The sequence below is a fragment of the Vulpes lagopus genome, chromosome 6 (genome assembly GCF_018345385.1).
Source record: "Vulpes lagopus strain Blue_001 chromosome 6, ASM1834538v1, whole genome shotgun sequence".
Taxonomy (NCBI): Eukaryota; Metazoa; Chordata; class Mammalia; order Carnivora; family Canidae; genus Vulpes; species Vulpes lagopus.
In genome coordinates, this window is record NC_054829.1 from 57934810 (window position 1) to 57950925 (window position 16116).

General features: G+C 34.2%; 1 protein-coding gene across 9 annotated transcripts in view; it reads right to left on the bottom strand.

Moving 5' to 3' along the window:
* MIPOL1 (mirror-image polydactyly 1) overlaps window positions 1-16116 on the bottom strand; it is a 320655-nt gene that overhangs the window by 202570 nt on the left and 101969 nt on the right. For all 9 annotated transcript variants that reach the window (XM_041760079.1, XM_041760083.1, XM_041760075.1 and 6 more), the window contains 2 exons: window positions 8447-8480; window positions 8017-8187 (listed from right to left, as the gene is read on the bottom strand). In XM_041760079.1, the coding sequence (XP_041616013.1) occupies window positions 8017-8187; window positions 8447-8480 (205 nt within the window). The remainder of the gene's footprint in view (window positions 1-8016; window positions 8188-8446; window positions 8481-16116) is intronic.

The window sequence follows — 16116 nt, forward strand, 5'->3', positions numbered from 1 at the left end:
TTACTCTTTAGTTTGTTCACTACCTATACATTAACATACTAAATTATAAATCCTGTAAAAGAAAGAACCTTCTATTTGAAATTGCTGAGTTCCCAACACATGGCACATACTAGGTATGCAATAAAATGTAGATGAATGAATAATACTTCACTAAATTCTTTTAGTTCTGTATTAAAATAGCTCAGCTCATCAGTTCATTAATTAAACAAACATACATGTGGTGCCTGCACTGTCCTAAGGATAAAGCCATGACAGAAACATATAAAGACAAATAGTTATCTTCATGCTGGTAGAGAAAGCAGCATAATGCAGTGTGACAAGTACTGTTAACAGGATACAAAGTGGGATGTAGGCACAAAGCAGATATTTATCATATTGCTACATGTGAAAAATCTTTATGAAAGAAATATTTAAATTAGCTTTGAAGTAGTGGTCTACTTCAAATAGATAAGTGAGCAACAATAGGAGAGAAGGCATGTTCCAGTGAGGGGAAACATGCTTAACTGAAGACAAAAAGAGTCATGTTAGGGGCATAAATATTTACAATTGTTAGATGTTCTTGTTGGATAGGCCCTTTAATAACAATATAGTGTTCTTCCTCATCTCTTACTAGTCTTTGGTTTAAGATCTAGTTTGTCTGATATAAAGATTGTCACCTCAGCTTTCTTTTGATGTCCATTAGCATGATAAATGATTCTCCATCCTCCCACTTTCAATCTGGAGATGTATTTGGGTCTAAAATGAGTCTCTTGTAGACAGTATATCCACGGATCTTGCTTTTTTTATCCAATCTGATACCCTATGTCTTTTGATTGGGGCATTTATCTCATTTACATTCAGAGTAATTATTAAAATATATGAATTTAAGTGCCACTGTATTATCTGTAAAGTCACGGTTTCTGTATATTGTCTCTGTTCCTCTCTGGTCTGTGTTACTTCTGAGCTGTCTCTTCGCTTAAAGGATCCCTTTTAATACTTCTTATAAGTCTGGTTTGATATTCATAAATTCTTTAGTTTCTATTTGTCCTGGAAGCTTTCTCCTTCTATTTTGAATGATATCCTAGCTGGATAAAGTATTCTTGGCTATATATTTTTCTCATTTAACATCCTGAATATATTATGCCAGTCCTTTCTGGCCTGCCAGGTCTCTGTGGATAGGTCTACTGCCAGTCTAATGTTTCTACCCTAGTAAGTTATGGACCTCTTGTCCCGAGCTGCTTTCAGGATTTTCTCTTTGTCTGAGATTTACAAGTTTCACTATGATAGGACAGGATGTGGACCTATTTTTATTTATTTTGAGGGGGGTGCTCTGTGCCTCCTGAACTTGGATGCCTGTTTCCTTCCCCAGATTAGGGAAGTTGTCTGCTCTAATTTGCTCCAATATACCTTCTGCCCCCCTCTCTTGTTCCTCTTCTTCTGGGATCCCAATTATTCTAATATTGTTTCACCTTATGGTATCACTTATCTCTCAAATTCTCCCCTCGTGATCCAGTAGTTATCTTTTTCTCAGCTTCCTTATTCTCCATGATTTTGTATTCTATATCACTGATTCTTTCTTCTGCCTCATTTATCCTAACAGAGCCTCCATTTTTTATTATATCTTATTAATAGGAAGGCAGAAAGAGTCATAAAACAAGAGACCAGTTATACTTTCTGTACATTGGTCAGCTGTCTCCCGAGAATTTTCTTTATTGTATTACTGGATTGATTCATGTCTTCCTTTTATTTGGTTTATTTTTCATTCTGCTGGAGCTGTAGCTTAGTGCTTCGAATAGCTTACAGGCTATAGAGAAGAAGGAATCTCACTAATGAAACAATAAGCTATGTTTCTTTAATTATCCTAATGATTACCCTTTAGTCCCTCCATGCTTTTTATATTTGTCAATTTTGGAACTGAAGGACTTCAAGATCTTACTTTTTATTATAGCATTTGATAAAAATGAGGTAACTAGATGATTAAAAAAAAAGTGTGTAAAGTATATTAAAGGAGGCACATAAATGTTTTAGAAATATTTTCAACAAAAACAATAAACAATGGTGACAAATTAAAAGAGTTGTTATTGATTTTAGACATTTGTAATGACTCATTTCCGAAAACAATGGTGACTTAAGATTGTCTACATGATGCTCAGGTTATAAAAGTTCAGATCACTAATTCAGCCTTGATAGAAGACAACAAAGAAAAGGAAACCCAGGGAAAGGACAAAGGATGTTGAGATGTTTAATCTGGGAGAGAGAAAACAGTACTACTAATGCTTTTGCCTCCCTATGCTCCAACCCTAAAAGTTTTTACCTTGCAAGCTCCTTTTCACATAGTTCATAAACTAACTTTGATCAAGCCTGGCAACACAAAATTCAATTCTTATCAGCAGGTAAAAGTGAAATAAGTTCAAGATCTATAGCATATTATCCATTATGCCTGGAGTTGATTACAAACATCCATGCACATAGAGAAATTACTACTTTCAATCTTCATCCTTGCTATACTCTAAGTCTTTATGACAAATTCTTTGCTTTGGTGTTTTGAATATATTTTATCAATGCCCCTGGCTCATCTGGCTAAAGTCCATTTCCCAACCTCCATACCTATGCTTAATTTATTCAGTTCTCAGGACTGGGCCCCTCATCTATGTACCAGGTACCAGCTGGGTTCCAATCAATGAAAATCTCTGCAATATTATCCTACCAACTACAAGTACCAATGAGGTCTAGCTTCCTGTCGCTAGGCCCTGCCCATATTTATGCCTATTCTTGGAAACCAAAAATTGGCCTATACTAGCCTAATTTAGCTGTAACTCCTAGGAAGGGTATAATTGTTATTTTATGTGAAAACTTGACTAGGCAACAGGGTCAAGATATTTGATTAAACATTACTTCTGGGTGTGTCTGTGTGGATATTTCTGGATGGAATTACATGTGAATCTGCGGACTGAACAAAATGGACTGCTCTCCCCAATGTGGGCTGCCCCATTCAATCCATTTGGAGGCCTAAACAGAATAAAAGAGTAAGAATTACTTCTGTCTTTAAACTGAGACATTGGTTTTCTCTAACTTTCAGACTTGGACTTGGACTAGAACTTACATCATCAGTTCTTCTGTTTTCTCAGGCCTTCAGATTCAGACTGGACTATACCATTAGTTCTCCTAGGTAGCTAGCTTACTGACCAAAGATCTTGAACTCCTCAGCTTCTATAAACACATGAGCCAATTCTTTATAGCAAATCTGTTTATATATATCTTATTGGTTCTATTTTCCTGGAGAACCCAAACTAATACAAATGATTATCTGAATTACTGTAGCTTATAATAAAGACACGTCTCAAAGCTAATGAACTGCCAATCCCGACCAGTTTTATTCTTCTGTTGCTTACTGGTATCTGGCCTGGATCCACTTGTGCCTCGAAGATTAGCTATACGAATTAGGACATTATTGCTTATGTAAACATTAAAATATATCTGATGTAATATAATTTATCACTCAATGTTCTGAGGCCAATATAAGAACCAAAAGTAAAACACTGAGAGGAAATGGATACTTGACTAAGTTGAAAATTAGTCATGGATAAGATTCCTCAATTTTTTGGGTAGTTTAACTAGATAGCTTCTAGGGTTCTATGAAACTTAAGATCCCAGAAAAATTAGTGAAGAAATGGAAGTTTCTAGCATTATCCCACAATACCAAAAAGTTCTGTAATTTAAATAAACTATATAAGCATTAATGGGCCAAAAAATGATAAGAAAGAATGAAAGACGTTGGTAAGACAATTCTTTAATCAAACAAATGCTAATTACAAAAATTTTAATTCATCCCATAGAAGATTTAAGGTGCTCATTTCTCAGCTTGAGATAGAAAAGCTATGAGAGAAGAATTTGAATAAAAAGAATATTAGGATTCATCAGAAAAAGATAAGATTTTAGCAAGGCCAGGTTCAAGTAAATAAATTTTAACTTGATTTGAGAAACAAAATAAATCAGCAAATATATCAAAATCAAAAAATTCTCACTAAATCCAAAGATTTCTAATAGCTACAAAGAATTGGACTAAGGTAACCGTGGCATACACAAAAGATATAGTATAATTAGAAACTATCTGATGACAAATAACAGCTCTAAAATTAAGGTCAGGGGCACCTGGTGGCTCAGCGATTGAGCATCTGCCTTCAGCTGGGGGCATGATCCTGGGGCCCTAGTATCAAGTCCTGGATTGGGGACTGCATGGAGCCTGCTTCTCCCTCTGCCTGTGTCTCTGTCTCTCTCTCTCTGTCTCTCATGAATAAATAAATAAAATCTTTAAGAAATAGTAAATAAAATAAAATGAAGGTCAAATTTCTGTGGAATTCTTTCCAAAAACTCAAAATCTTAGCCTAATCATAAGAAAATCATCAGATAAATCCAAAATCAGAGACATTCCACAGAATATCTGGCAAATATCCTCAAAACCGTCAAGGTCTTCATTAAAAAAAAAAAAAAAAGAAAAAGGAGTACTAAGTTGTTACAGACCAGAGGAGGCTGGAGAGATCTGACAACTAAATGAAATGTGGTACTTTAGATTGAATCTTGAACAGGGCTTTAATAAGAAACTGGTAAAATTTGAATAATGTCTGGAGTTAACAGTAATCTACCAATGTGGGTTTCTTAATTTTGACAAACTTACCACAGTAATGAGCAATGGCAAAAGCAGGGCAAACCAAAACTAGGTCCAAGGTATATGGGAACTCCATACTGTACTACCTTTGAAACATTCCTACAAATCTAAAACTGTGCCAAAATAAAAAGTTTATTTTAAAAAATTGAGGAAAAAAAGTTTCCATTCAGAATTATAAACAGTAATTCAAAAGTTCATTTTCAAAATGATTATGACATCAAAATTAAAATGAATACTATTTAGGCCAGAGAGCTTGAAAACTATGCACATTTAAATAATTAAAATAAACCACTACTTCTTCATAAAACATAATAAATGTATTAATGGATAAATATAAATATACTGCAATGATGGATAATATCTATTTATAAACAAAGACATGCCCAATTATAAACAAAATATTGCCCAAAGTTGATTTCTTTATCTTTACGTAAAGGCAGGGGGCAAAGGAAAGAGAAAAAGAAGGAATAGGTAGAAGTCAATATTTAATTATGCTCTATGTGTTTATTTTGTTAAGAAAAAGAATAATTAAAAAAATCAAATGTTTGAGTTCACACTATAATTGTTTCCAAGCACTAAAAACCGTTTTGGTTTCTCTTCAACTATATACTGAATGACTCAAGATTGCATACTGCTGGTAGGTCACAACATGGTAAAAAAGGTTGCTCATTTTAGAAATTTCTGGACTTTTTCCAAATCTACCTTGAGGGTAAGTGTCAGTTCTCCACATCCAGATAGGATGAAATCATTTGTGGCAAAACAGTGCTCCAGCCAAAAAATAAGAAATTTAAAAATCCAGTTTAGAGATCTCAGAAGGCCACAGGTCCAAGAATGACGTGAGTGGCTAAGATTCTTAAGAGAGTGGTTTGCAGATCTGCAGCAATTATTTTGCCCCTTAGGTTAAAGATTCCAGGTCTGGGAAAGGGGCTGGGAAGCCAGGCTTTGACTACACAGAGGGCTCATATTGGAGCACAGAGAAATCATTGAAGCTTTTGGGAGTTGCACAGGGCTGAAGTAAAAAAAACTGGAGATTTGAGACTTGTTTCTGCCTCAAATCATTTGATAAATCCCAAACCTGTAAGGGCTTGAAATGAAAAAGCTAAGCCCTAACACTGAAAAGCCTAATGGAGTTTTCCACAGTCTTACAATGCTGAGGTCATAAACACTGGAGTATGAGCTTTGCCAGGAATAGGGTCCTACTGAGTATCAGCTGTTTGGGAAGCCTTACCAAAAGTACCAGGCTGAGCTACAAGTATACCACGCCTTACCAAAACTTCTATCCAGTCTCCATGGGAGATAGTAAAGCATTTTATTTTATTTTATTTTTTTAATTTTTATTTATTTATGATAGTCACACACAGAAAGAGAGAGAGAGGCAGAGACACAGGCAGAGGGAGAAGCAGGCTCCATGCACCGGGAGCCCGATGTGGGACTCGATCCCGGGTCTCCAGGATCGCGCCCTGGGCCAAAGGCAGGCACTAAACCGCTGCACCACCCAGGGATCCCAGTAAAGCATTTTAGATAAAAGGAACCACTAGGAAACATTTTATGAAGTAGGAGAGAAAAAGGGCAAATGATTTAAGTGATCATGTTAAGCAAGCAAGAAAAGACAAGAACTAGTACAGAAATTCGTTGTCCTTAAACAAGGGTGTGTACTAAGTAATAAATACAATACAAAAGGCAGAGTACAAGGGTACAAATGCAGGTAGCCTGGTGGATGAAATGGTGTGGGAAAAGCAGAAGTTCTTTTTTATTTTTTTATTTATTTATATTTTTTAAAAAATATTTTATTTATTTATTCATGACAGACACAGAGAGGGAGAGAGAGTGGCAGAGACACAGACAGACGGAGAAGCAGGCTCCACGCAGGGAGCCTGACGCGGGACTCAATCCTGGGTCTCCAGGATCCAGCCCTGGGGTGAAGACGCGCTAAACCGCTGAGCCACCCGGGTTGCCCACAGAAGTTCTTTTTTATATTGGAGAGGAGAGGTTGGGTATTTAAGGAGAAAGAAGGGAGATAAAATAGTCCTTTAAAGGGGAGAGTTGAATGGACTAACAAAAGGCCAGAAAATAGCTGGGCAACACTATAGGCCTACTTAAAGACAATGGTCAGGAATTTTTTATTTTATTTTATTTTATTATTATTATTATTATTATTTTTGGTCATGAATTTAAGGGTTAGCTGGCAAATCTGTGTGATATTCTTCTGCCATGTAAAGCTCCGAAGGTGCAGAACAGGCAGAAAGTTAAATTTATAAAGCTTAGTTTTTGCTAGGTGAGTAGGACAAAAAGCCAAGAGAACTGATATATTATATGTAAATTAGTGATAACTGGAATCTAAGCTAGGTGAAAATGGAAGTGGGAACATCGGACGGCCTGAGGGAATAGGTAAATAAGTGGTAAAATTAATAGAAATAGGTGCCAGAGAAGTTGAAAATTTGCAAGTCAGAATTCTGGAGCTAAGTGTGCTGGAAAGATAATAAGTGCTGGTCAGGAATAGGATATCACCATAGGGTGGAACACCAACAGCAGAACATGTGATGATGAGAGAGAAATTCAAGATGAGAGTCCAGAAGAGTGGAAGAATCATCTGTATAGATATTTAAATCACCAAGAATTATGTTTTTCATAATTCAAAACCACAAGAGTGGGCTAAAGAAACAGTGAAATAGATCCTAAGATCTTCATGAAATAAGGGAAGCAACACGGGAGTGTGTATAGGACTGTAACAGGAGTGCCTAGTGGGTGGTACAATCTGATGCACGAGCTTCAAAGCTAGAGGTGTTTAGAGAGGAAAAAGGAACAATGATGTAAAAAACACTTAATGCGGAGGAACAAGCCTCTAGCCCACTCGTATTAGTGCTGTGGGAGGGAATACAATCACTACTTGAAAGGACTGCAGTAGAAGCAGCATCCTCAGGGAAGTAATCAGGATTCAGTTAGAGCAGGAAGGTGTAAGTACTGTTCAGAAGAGAATACACTAATAATTTGGTTCATTTATCAATGTTTACTAAAAGGCACTGAATTAGGCACTGGGAATAAAACAATAATAAAGACATAATCTCAGCCCTCACAAAACTGCGACTCAAGTAAGATATCTCATATAAAAGTGATTACTTTAAAGAATATAACTAAATTCTTTTTTTTGGATATAACTAAATTTTTATAATAACCTAACAGTTTCATTAAGAAATGAGGATGCATGTATTTGAAGAATGGTCTAACAAAATTTGTGACTATTTTACCATATCTAATCATTGTGCTATTAATCATATGCTAAAAACTAATTTGAATTAAGACTGTGGGGGAAAAGTCATTTTTTAATAGAAAAGAAATGGGGGGAAAATGCTTTTACGGATCCATGCAGTTACCTGAGACAAAGCAGCATCCCGCTCTTCTATCACTGCATTCATTTCTTCTGCAGTTATTCTCTTTTTACATTCCTTGGTCTTGTAGATTCTATCCACAATTACAGCTCCATTCCTCTGAATAGCTATTCCTGTGTCTGCATTGTTTATTCTGTTCAGTAATTCCTGTAATGTCTACCAACACCATTATATGTTAGTCAGACATGAAGTTTTAATATATTTTATTTAATATAGGGTTTTAATTAATAGGCACATGTGAATTGTAAATTGACTGAGTGAAGTTATTGAATTTTCATATTGCAGCAAAGATGTACATTATTAGTGTGTCAATTCTTCTTTTTCCCACATCTTAGTTCTTGAAACCCACTCAATTGAACTTAAGCCTCTAAGATATAAGACTGACATCAAGAAATCTCCTCAGAGAATGGCTTACCATGTCATTTTCTTCAGGGTTAATATTTTCTAGCCTAGAAAAAAGGGACACAGAAAGCCTGATCAGTAGCATTTCCTTAGTGCAGCAAAATGAGTTCGCTTTTTAAATCTTTAGAACCTCAAGTAATTTCATTCGACTAGTCTTTAGAGTCAACCATGACACTGAACATATTAAAGTGCCACCTGCTCGACTCCATCTTTCAATAATGCTCCATATCTTCTGCACTGACTTCAGACTGTTAAGTTATTAATGTTTACTGCTATATATGACTACAAGGATCAATTGTTCATATGTGCTTAGATGAGGAAAGTTCCCTAGTGATAGAAGCACTACTTCTCATCATTATATTTATTCCTGGACTTTCAATTCTTACCAAAAACTGTATTTCCTCCAGTTTTTTGGACTTCATCACAAATAAAACAAGGCAAGTATTTTTATTACAAAGTTTAACTATGCTCCCTCAAAAGCAAAGACAAATAATGACCACTAAATTTGAACTGAAAATCTCCTGCTGCTATTTGTTAAAACAAATACACCATATAGAAAGGCTGGCCAAAACTGGACCACATTTTTAGCTGACTAATGTTATTTTCTTTTTCGTTACATATATAGAATTATTCAATTTAAAGACTAAGAAATTAAACTTGTTTCATGAATGCATTTTTATCTTAGAAGAGTCATAGGGCTAACTGAAATGTTTTTTGATGTTGGTAAACTGAACAAATACGTAAAGAAGCTCTAAATGACATATCTTAGAAAATGTCTACAACATAATTTAGGCAACCATTAAATTTGGTAATTAAATGAAAATATGTAATGGATATTAGTAAAACGATGTAGATTTTAGAAATGGCTCCATTAGTTTAAAATTGTATTCAAAAGTTTAGATATATAAGTTCCGATTTTCTCACATTCTCCCCTCTCCCACCCCATTTCTCACATTCTCCCCTCTCCCACTCCATAAATCTGGGCTCCTACAATTTAACATTTATCACGAAAAAAGGATACTTGGAAAACACAGAGAAACTTAATGGATTACAAAATTGTTCCAAACTCCACAGCTCAATGGAATTGCTACATTGAGAGAAATTTAGAACATTGCACTTTTAATAGGAAAAAAAATATAGATCAAAAATCTCTTTCTACACATATTTACATGGTATAAATAAACACGATGATATAGTACTTGTGAATTATATATAGTTCATATATCTCAAACTAGTAATGTCCACTTGGATTTACATTTCTGATTTCATCTAAATGGACAACATTAAGGTATTTCTTATTACATATGGCTTCCTTAAAAATGATCTTTTGCCAGCCAGTAACTGATAGTTAAATGCTACTGATGTTTTTCAAGTACTTTTCCGTGATCAGAAGTAAGCATAAGAATTTTGTTATCTTATCAAAGATAAGATAGATAAGAAGATAAGAATTTTGTTATCTTTACCAAAATAAATCAAGTTTTCAAATATCTTGCTTCATAAAAGTTTGTTCTACAAAAACTATGATGATCATTTCTGTTTTAATCAATTAAAATACACAGTGAAAAGGATAAGATAACAAAATTCTTACGCTTACTTCTGATCACGGAAAAGTACTTGAAAAACATCAGTAGCATTTAACTATCAGTTACTGGCTGGCAAAAGATCATTTTTAAGGAAGCCATATGTAATAAGAAATACCTTAATGTTGTCCATTTAGATGAAATCAGACTAAGAGCTAATTACAGCAGTTTGCAAAGAAGATTCAATTTAAATTCCTATAAATTTCATTAATTTATTAAACTGAATAATTTAAAATGAAAAGATAAATGAAAATTAAACATTCAGATTAGTAGATTACTCAGAACTTTTGTAAAAGCACAAAGTTTAGATTCCAAGGTGATATATAAATCTCCTTCTTTTGTTCCAAAGAACTATATATGATAAAGAAGAAAATAACAGTGTAGGCAAGTTACCTAATTTGTAATTCAAAACAATCAACACAACAGAGTGCATGCAATTTCTATGTGATACTCATAGGATTTTTTTTAGGCATTGCAAGGTGAAGAATTATTACTTTAAGGAGAAACAAATGAAATCTGAATGTTTTAAATTAACATCTTTCAAGAGGAAACAGTTAAAGATAGTTGTATTTAGTCTAATATTACACTTCCCTAACAAGTTTTTAAAAATGAAAATAAAATTTTCTTATCAAAGGTTATACTAAGTCCTTTCCACATGAATTTAGCATTACAGCTATAAATAATGTATATGATTGCCCTTACAAGTACAAAATGTAGAGGGATTTATCATTTTGCTGATGAGTGAATTTGAATCATGTTTTGGTAGGTGTGCCAGGTCTGACATGCAAAAGCATGAGGTTTAAGTTAATCACTTAGCATTTATTTGGATCTAATTTTGCTTTATTATCCTTTATAATTGATCTCGATTCTGTTCTATGATTATCCTTTGTTAAGTGATAAATGGTCATTAAAACTAAAACATTAATGAAAATGAGCAAATGGTTAATCTGATTTCAAAAATTACATATAAACAACTTTCAATATAAACATGAATCTGGAAAGAGAAAAGGCTAATATTTCTATTTTCCAATTTGTATTTCTTCAAAGGTTTCAGGAAGTACTTGTCATAGATATCAAAGATTAATTACATCATAAATGAGTCTCAACTAGATTATTTATGGTAGATATCAGCAAACTTTCTGTAAAGGGTCATACCGTATTTTAGACATTGCTGTATATTCTTTGTTGCAGCTACTAAACGCTGCCTTTGTAATATAAAAGCATCCAAAAATATGTAAATGAATAGGTGTGGCTGTACTCCAATAAAACTTGAATGGCAGGATGGATGTGCACCATAGGTTCTTACTGTGCACATCCCTGATACAGAGCACTGAAAAATGAGACCAGATCTTCAACGTTAAAACACTGGAAGTGGGGATCCCTGGGTGGCGTAGCGGTTTGGCGCCTGCCTTTGGCCCAGGGCGCGATCCTGGAGACCCGGGATCGAATCCCACGTCGGGCTCCCGGTGCATGGAGCCTGCTTCTCCCTCTGCCTGTGTCTCTGCCTCTCTCTCTATCTCTCTGTGACTATCATAAATAAATAAATAAATAAATAAAAAAAAAAAACACTGGAAGTGCCAATATGACATATTTTTCTGAGTTGGATTGTTTAATATCCAGTTAAAGACTAATCACCCAAAAAAGTGGATTTCAGAAAATAAAATTCAGTCTATGAGTACATTACTTACAGTATTAAGAAAACATAAAAATAGGACAAATAACCTATTTTTAGAAAAAAGACAATTTGAAACAGTTGACCAGCCTTTTTATTTATTATATAAAATGTTAGGGTTTTAAGATTTACTAGCAGCATGTATAACACATAAAGCTTTACTGGTTTAATAAAGACTTAAAGTAATAGTTGATATTGTATGAAATACAGCTGACAAACTATAAATTATATAACATTAATAGGAGATTTATAATTATACAAAAGAATCTCAACCTTTCAAAGACTAAATTATGCCTATAACAGTCCTACTAGACATAGTCATGATAATTAGTAAGAATTTTGCTGAAGTAAATGTCCATGGGCTCAAGTTTCGATTGATTTCCTATACTGTGAATATTCTGACTGACACCCTTGCACTCTAAGTGAAAAGACCTATGCATGAAATGTCACATTTCTTGATTTATCCCTAGATCAGTCAATATCATGTCTTTTCTTTCTGAACCTATAGTCATTCACCTTATTCAATGGGAAGCAGCTAAACTTTGACCTCAGATGATAAGAGGAACGAGTGATCAGCTAATCAAAAAAACTCCGAATTGCTTTTTATTCTCTTTCATTTTTATACAGTGCCACCTTAGTATGTTAAAAAAAACTGAAGAGATTGAATATCATGATCTCAAAAGTTGGAATATACTTACACAAACATGTCTATATTAGAAAGTAAATTTTAGTCATTTTAACTTGAATCCTTTTTACTTTTTTCCTAGTTCTGGATAAAAGTGAAAAAGAAAAAAAGCATTGAAGATTCAAAGGGTAGGGAAGGCACAAGTGGCAGAATATAAGACAAAACAGACATCACAAAAAGATGCAGATCAGAAATGGCAAAGATGAAAGGAAAATGACAGAAGGAATTTAGAGGTTACAGGAAGCAAGCAGTAAGGAACTAAAACAAAAAGAAATGTGAAATAATGTGTATTATTTCAACCTGTAACTCAGGGCCTCCAAAAATGCCTTTTAGTCAAGCAAAGCTCCATTATAAATTGGTTCTACCTCAATAAGGAATTCATCTACATGCAGTATTGAAAGTTCAGAACCAATAGACCTCAATTGAGTAAAAAAAGAACATCCACAGTGATATTTAAAACTATGGGGACATATTATTCTTTTAAAGTTGTTTTTCTTCCTTCTTATTATGATTTTTCCCTATCTCCCCAACTTGCACCTGTAGACTATAAAAGAATAATAGTCTCTGTAGGAGCTGACTACAAAGTGTTCCTAAGAACCAATAATTACTCATATCAATTAATATTATTTTAAATATTAAAAAAACAAAAAATATTATTTTAAGTATTTATATAATTATTTATCTAATGTCTATCTTTTTAACTAAGCTGGGGCCATAATGCTGTGTTCCGAGTAACCTGACATTTAGGACATAGTCAGTAAGTATTTATTGAATGGACTAAATAACTAAAAGAAAACGCTTGGGATTGAGTATTTTTCTTTTTTCCCCTAATATAAATGCTACAAAGAACAAAATGAAAAAGGGTCTGCTTCAAGGTACCCTAATTTTAATATTTTGTAATAAAAAATAGTAACAAATACATGTACAAATTAAAGTAGACAATGGAAGGTAAAAAAAATAGGCTCAATTTAGAGCTAACAATTAAAGAGACAGAATGAACAAAACTAAGAAACAAAATTTTTTTTTTAATTTTTTTTTTTTAATTTTTATTTATGATAGTCACAGAGAGAGAGAGAGAGGCAGAGACACAGGCAGAGGGAGAAGCAGGCTCCACGCACCGGGAGCCCGATGTGGGATTCGATCCAGGGTCTCCAGGATTGCGCCCTGGGCCAAAGGCAGGCGCCAAACCGCTGCGCCACCCAGGGATCCCAAGAAACAAAATTAATAGAGGCTCTGAGGAAGCAGTTTTGATTTGGATATGTGGGCAGATGGTTATGCCACTGACTGGGCCTAGGGATCAACGAAGAATAAGGTTTTAAAAATGAATTAATAAGTGTCATTTGGGATACGGTAGCTTAGAGTTGCCTATGTAAGCCAGAGATAGGTAAGTCCTACAATGTGGACTCTTTGGGCAAGTAGTCAACCACTGAAAGCTTTTTCCACCCATAAAGCACAAACATTATCTACCTTGAGGAGTTGTGATATTGTATGAAAAGGTAATTTGTGGGGATCCCTGGGTGGCGCAGTGGTTTGGCGCTTGCCTTTGGCCCAGGGCGCGATCCTGGAGACCTGGGATCGAATCCCACATCAGGCTCCCGGTGCATGGAGCCTGCTTCTCCCTCTGCCTATGTCTCTGCCTCTCTCTCTCTCTCTCTCTCTGTGACTATCATAAATAAATAAAAATTAAAAAAAAAAAAAAAAAAAAAAGAAAAGGTAATTTGTTATCTTTGGGGTGTTTTTTTGATTTGTGAAACGATTAAAAAAATCTATTTAGAAGCAAATTTCATAAATAAAATTGGTAATCAACCTATGTAACAAGATTTATAGTCATGAAGTACTTATAAATACAGCACTGTGCAGCAGCTAATAAATTGAATGTAACAGTACTTGCAAATCTCCCAAAGAAGAGTTATAGTTATAATGAAAGTATTACTGAAACAAAAGAGACATCTATCTTTAAAAGTTTAAAAAAATTTGGCACTGGCAAGTGTTTCTGTAGATATAAAGAAACTCATTTTGAAAGGCATATGGAAAAGCAAAGGTACTAGGATAGCGAAAACAATTCTACGATAAAAGAGGAAAATTACAAGGTTAACATTCTCAGACTTCAGACACTATAAAGATTCAATGTGGTATTGGCAAAGGAATAGACACACAGATCAATGGAACAGAAAATAAGGTCCAGAAATTAATCTACACTAATATAATCAACTGATTCTTGACAAAAGTGCCAAGGAAATTTAACAGGGAAATGATGGCCTTTTCAACAAATGATACTGGAATTAATGAATGTTCATATGCAAAAAACCAAAAAAAACCTAAACACTTCAACAAAAATGAACTCCTTACACAAAATTTACACAAAAATTCCTCAAAATAAATCACAGATCTGAATGTAAAACATGAAACTTATAACTTCTAGAAGAAAACAAAAGATTTAAAAAAAACCTGTGTCCCCTCATATAAAGCAATGAGTTTTAGATTCAATACCAAAAGTACAAACCATGAAAGAAAAAAAATCAATAAATTGAATTTCATCAATATTTAAAACTTATGTTCTGCTAAATACACCAGTAAGAGATCAAAAAACATTCACTGCTGATAGGAATGCAAAATGGTATAGTACAGCCACTCTGGAAGAGAGTTTGGCAGTTCCTTCTAACGTTAACACAAATTAAACACAGGCCTTTGGAATTATGTTACTAGGTTTAGCCATTTGATTTGAAAACGTATCCACAAAAACATGTATGCAAATGCTTATAGCAACTTTACTCAAAATCATCAAAAAGTAGGAAAAAAACCAAATATATATATATATATATCAGTATACATATACAAATATATATATATATATATATACATATATATATACATACATATATTTTCTGGCTTTTTCTGTTGACTGGGCCTAGAAGTAGTCACATCAAATAACAACGAGCACACCCAGCATCCAGATCTTGGTTTCTAATATCATTTCCCAAAAAGAGGAATCACAGCCCTTTGAGGAATGGCTGATACTATGGGTGAGGTACATTCCTATACATCCCAAAGATGTATAGGGGCATTCTGTGGTAACAAAAAAGTAAGAAAAGTGTTTAAAAATTAAAAGGATAGGGACATGTCAAAGGGATATGGAGCCCAATTGAAAGAGTTTCCAATGGCCAAGCTGGAACACTTCCAGAAACAAAATAAGTAACTCAGGATTAGATTATAATCCAAGGTATTAAATGATTATCAATGAATCTATACTAACATAAACAAATAAATGAAAGAGAAGAGATATATCTCCTATACTAAAAAATTAGAACTAATTTATGTAGATATTGTCCCTGAGGAAGGAGAGCTCAATTAACCTCTCAGCCCCCACCTCTGAGTATGGGCTGCACTTAAGTAATATGCTTCAAGAAATATGAAAGGGGTATGTTGGTAGTAACTTTATAGTGGAGAAACACGGCAAGCATTACCTTGGCTAGGTGATCAAGATTAACATCACTGGTGTTGAGTCATGCTGATAGCATAATGTTGAAATAATATGATGAAAATGGCACTAGAGGTCCTGTACTCCTTGTGTCAAAAAACCAATACCTCAATGTAACCATGAAAAAAATTCAGAAAAGCCCAAATTGAATAACATTCTATAAAATGCCTGACCAATACTCTTGAAACTTGTCAAAGTCATCAAAAACAAGGGAAGTCTGAGAAAATATGACTAGAGTAGGCAAAGGAGACATAGCAACTAAATTACT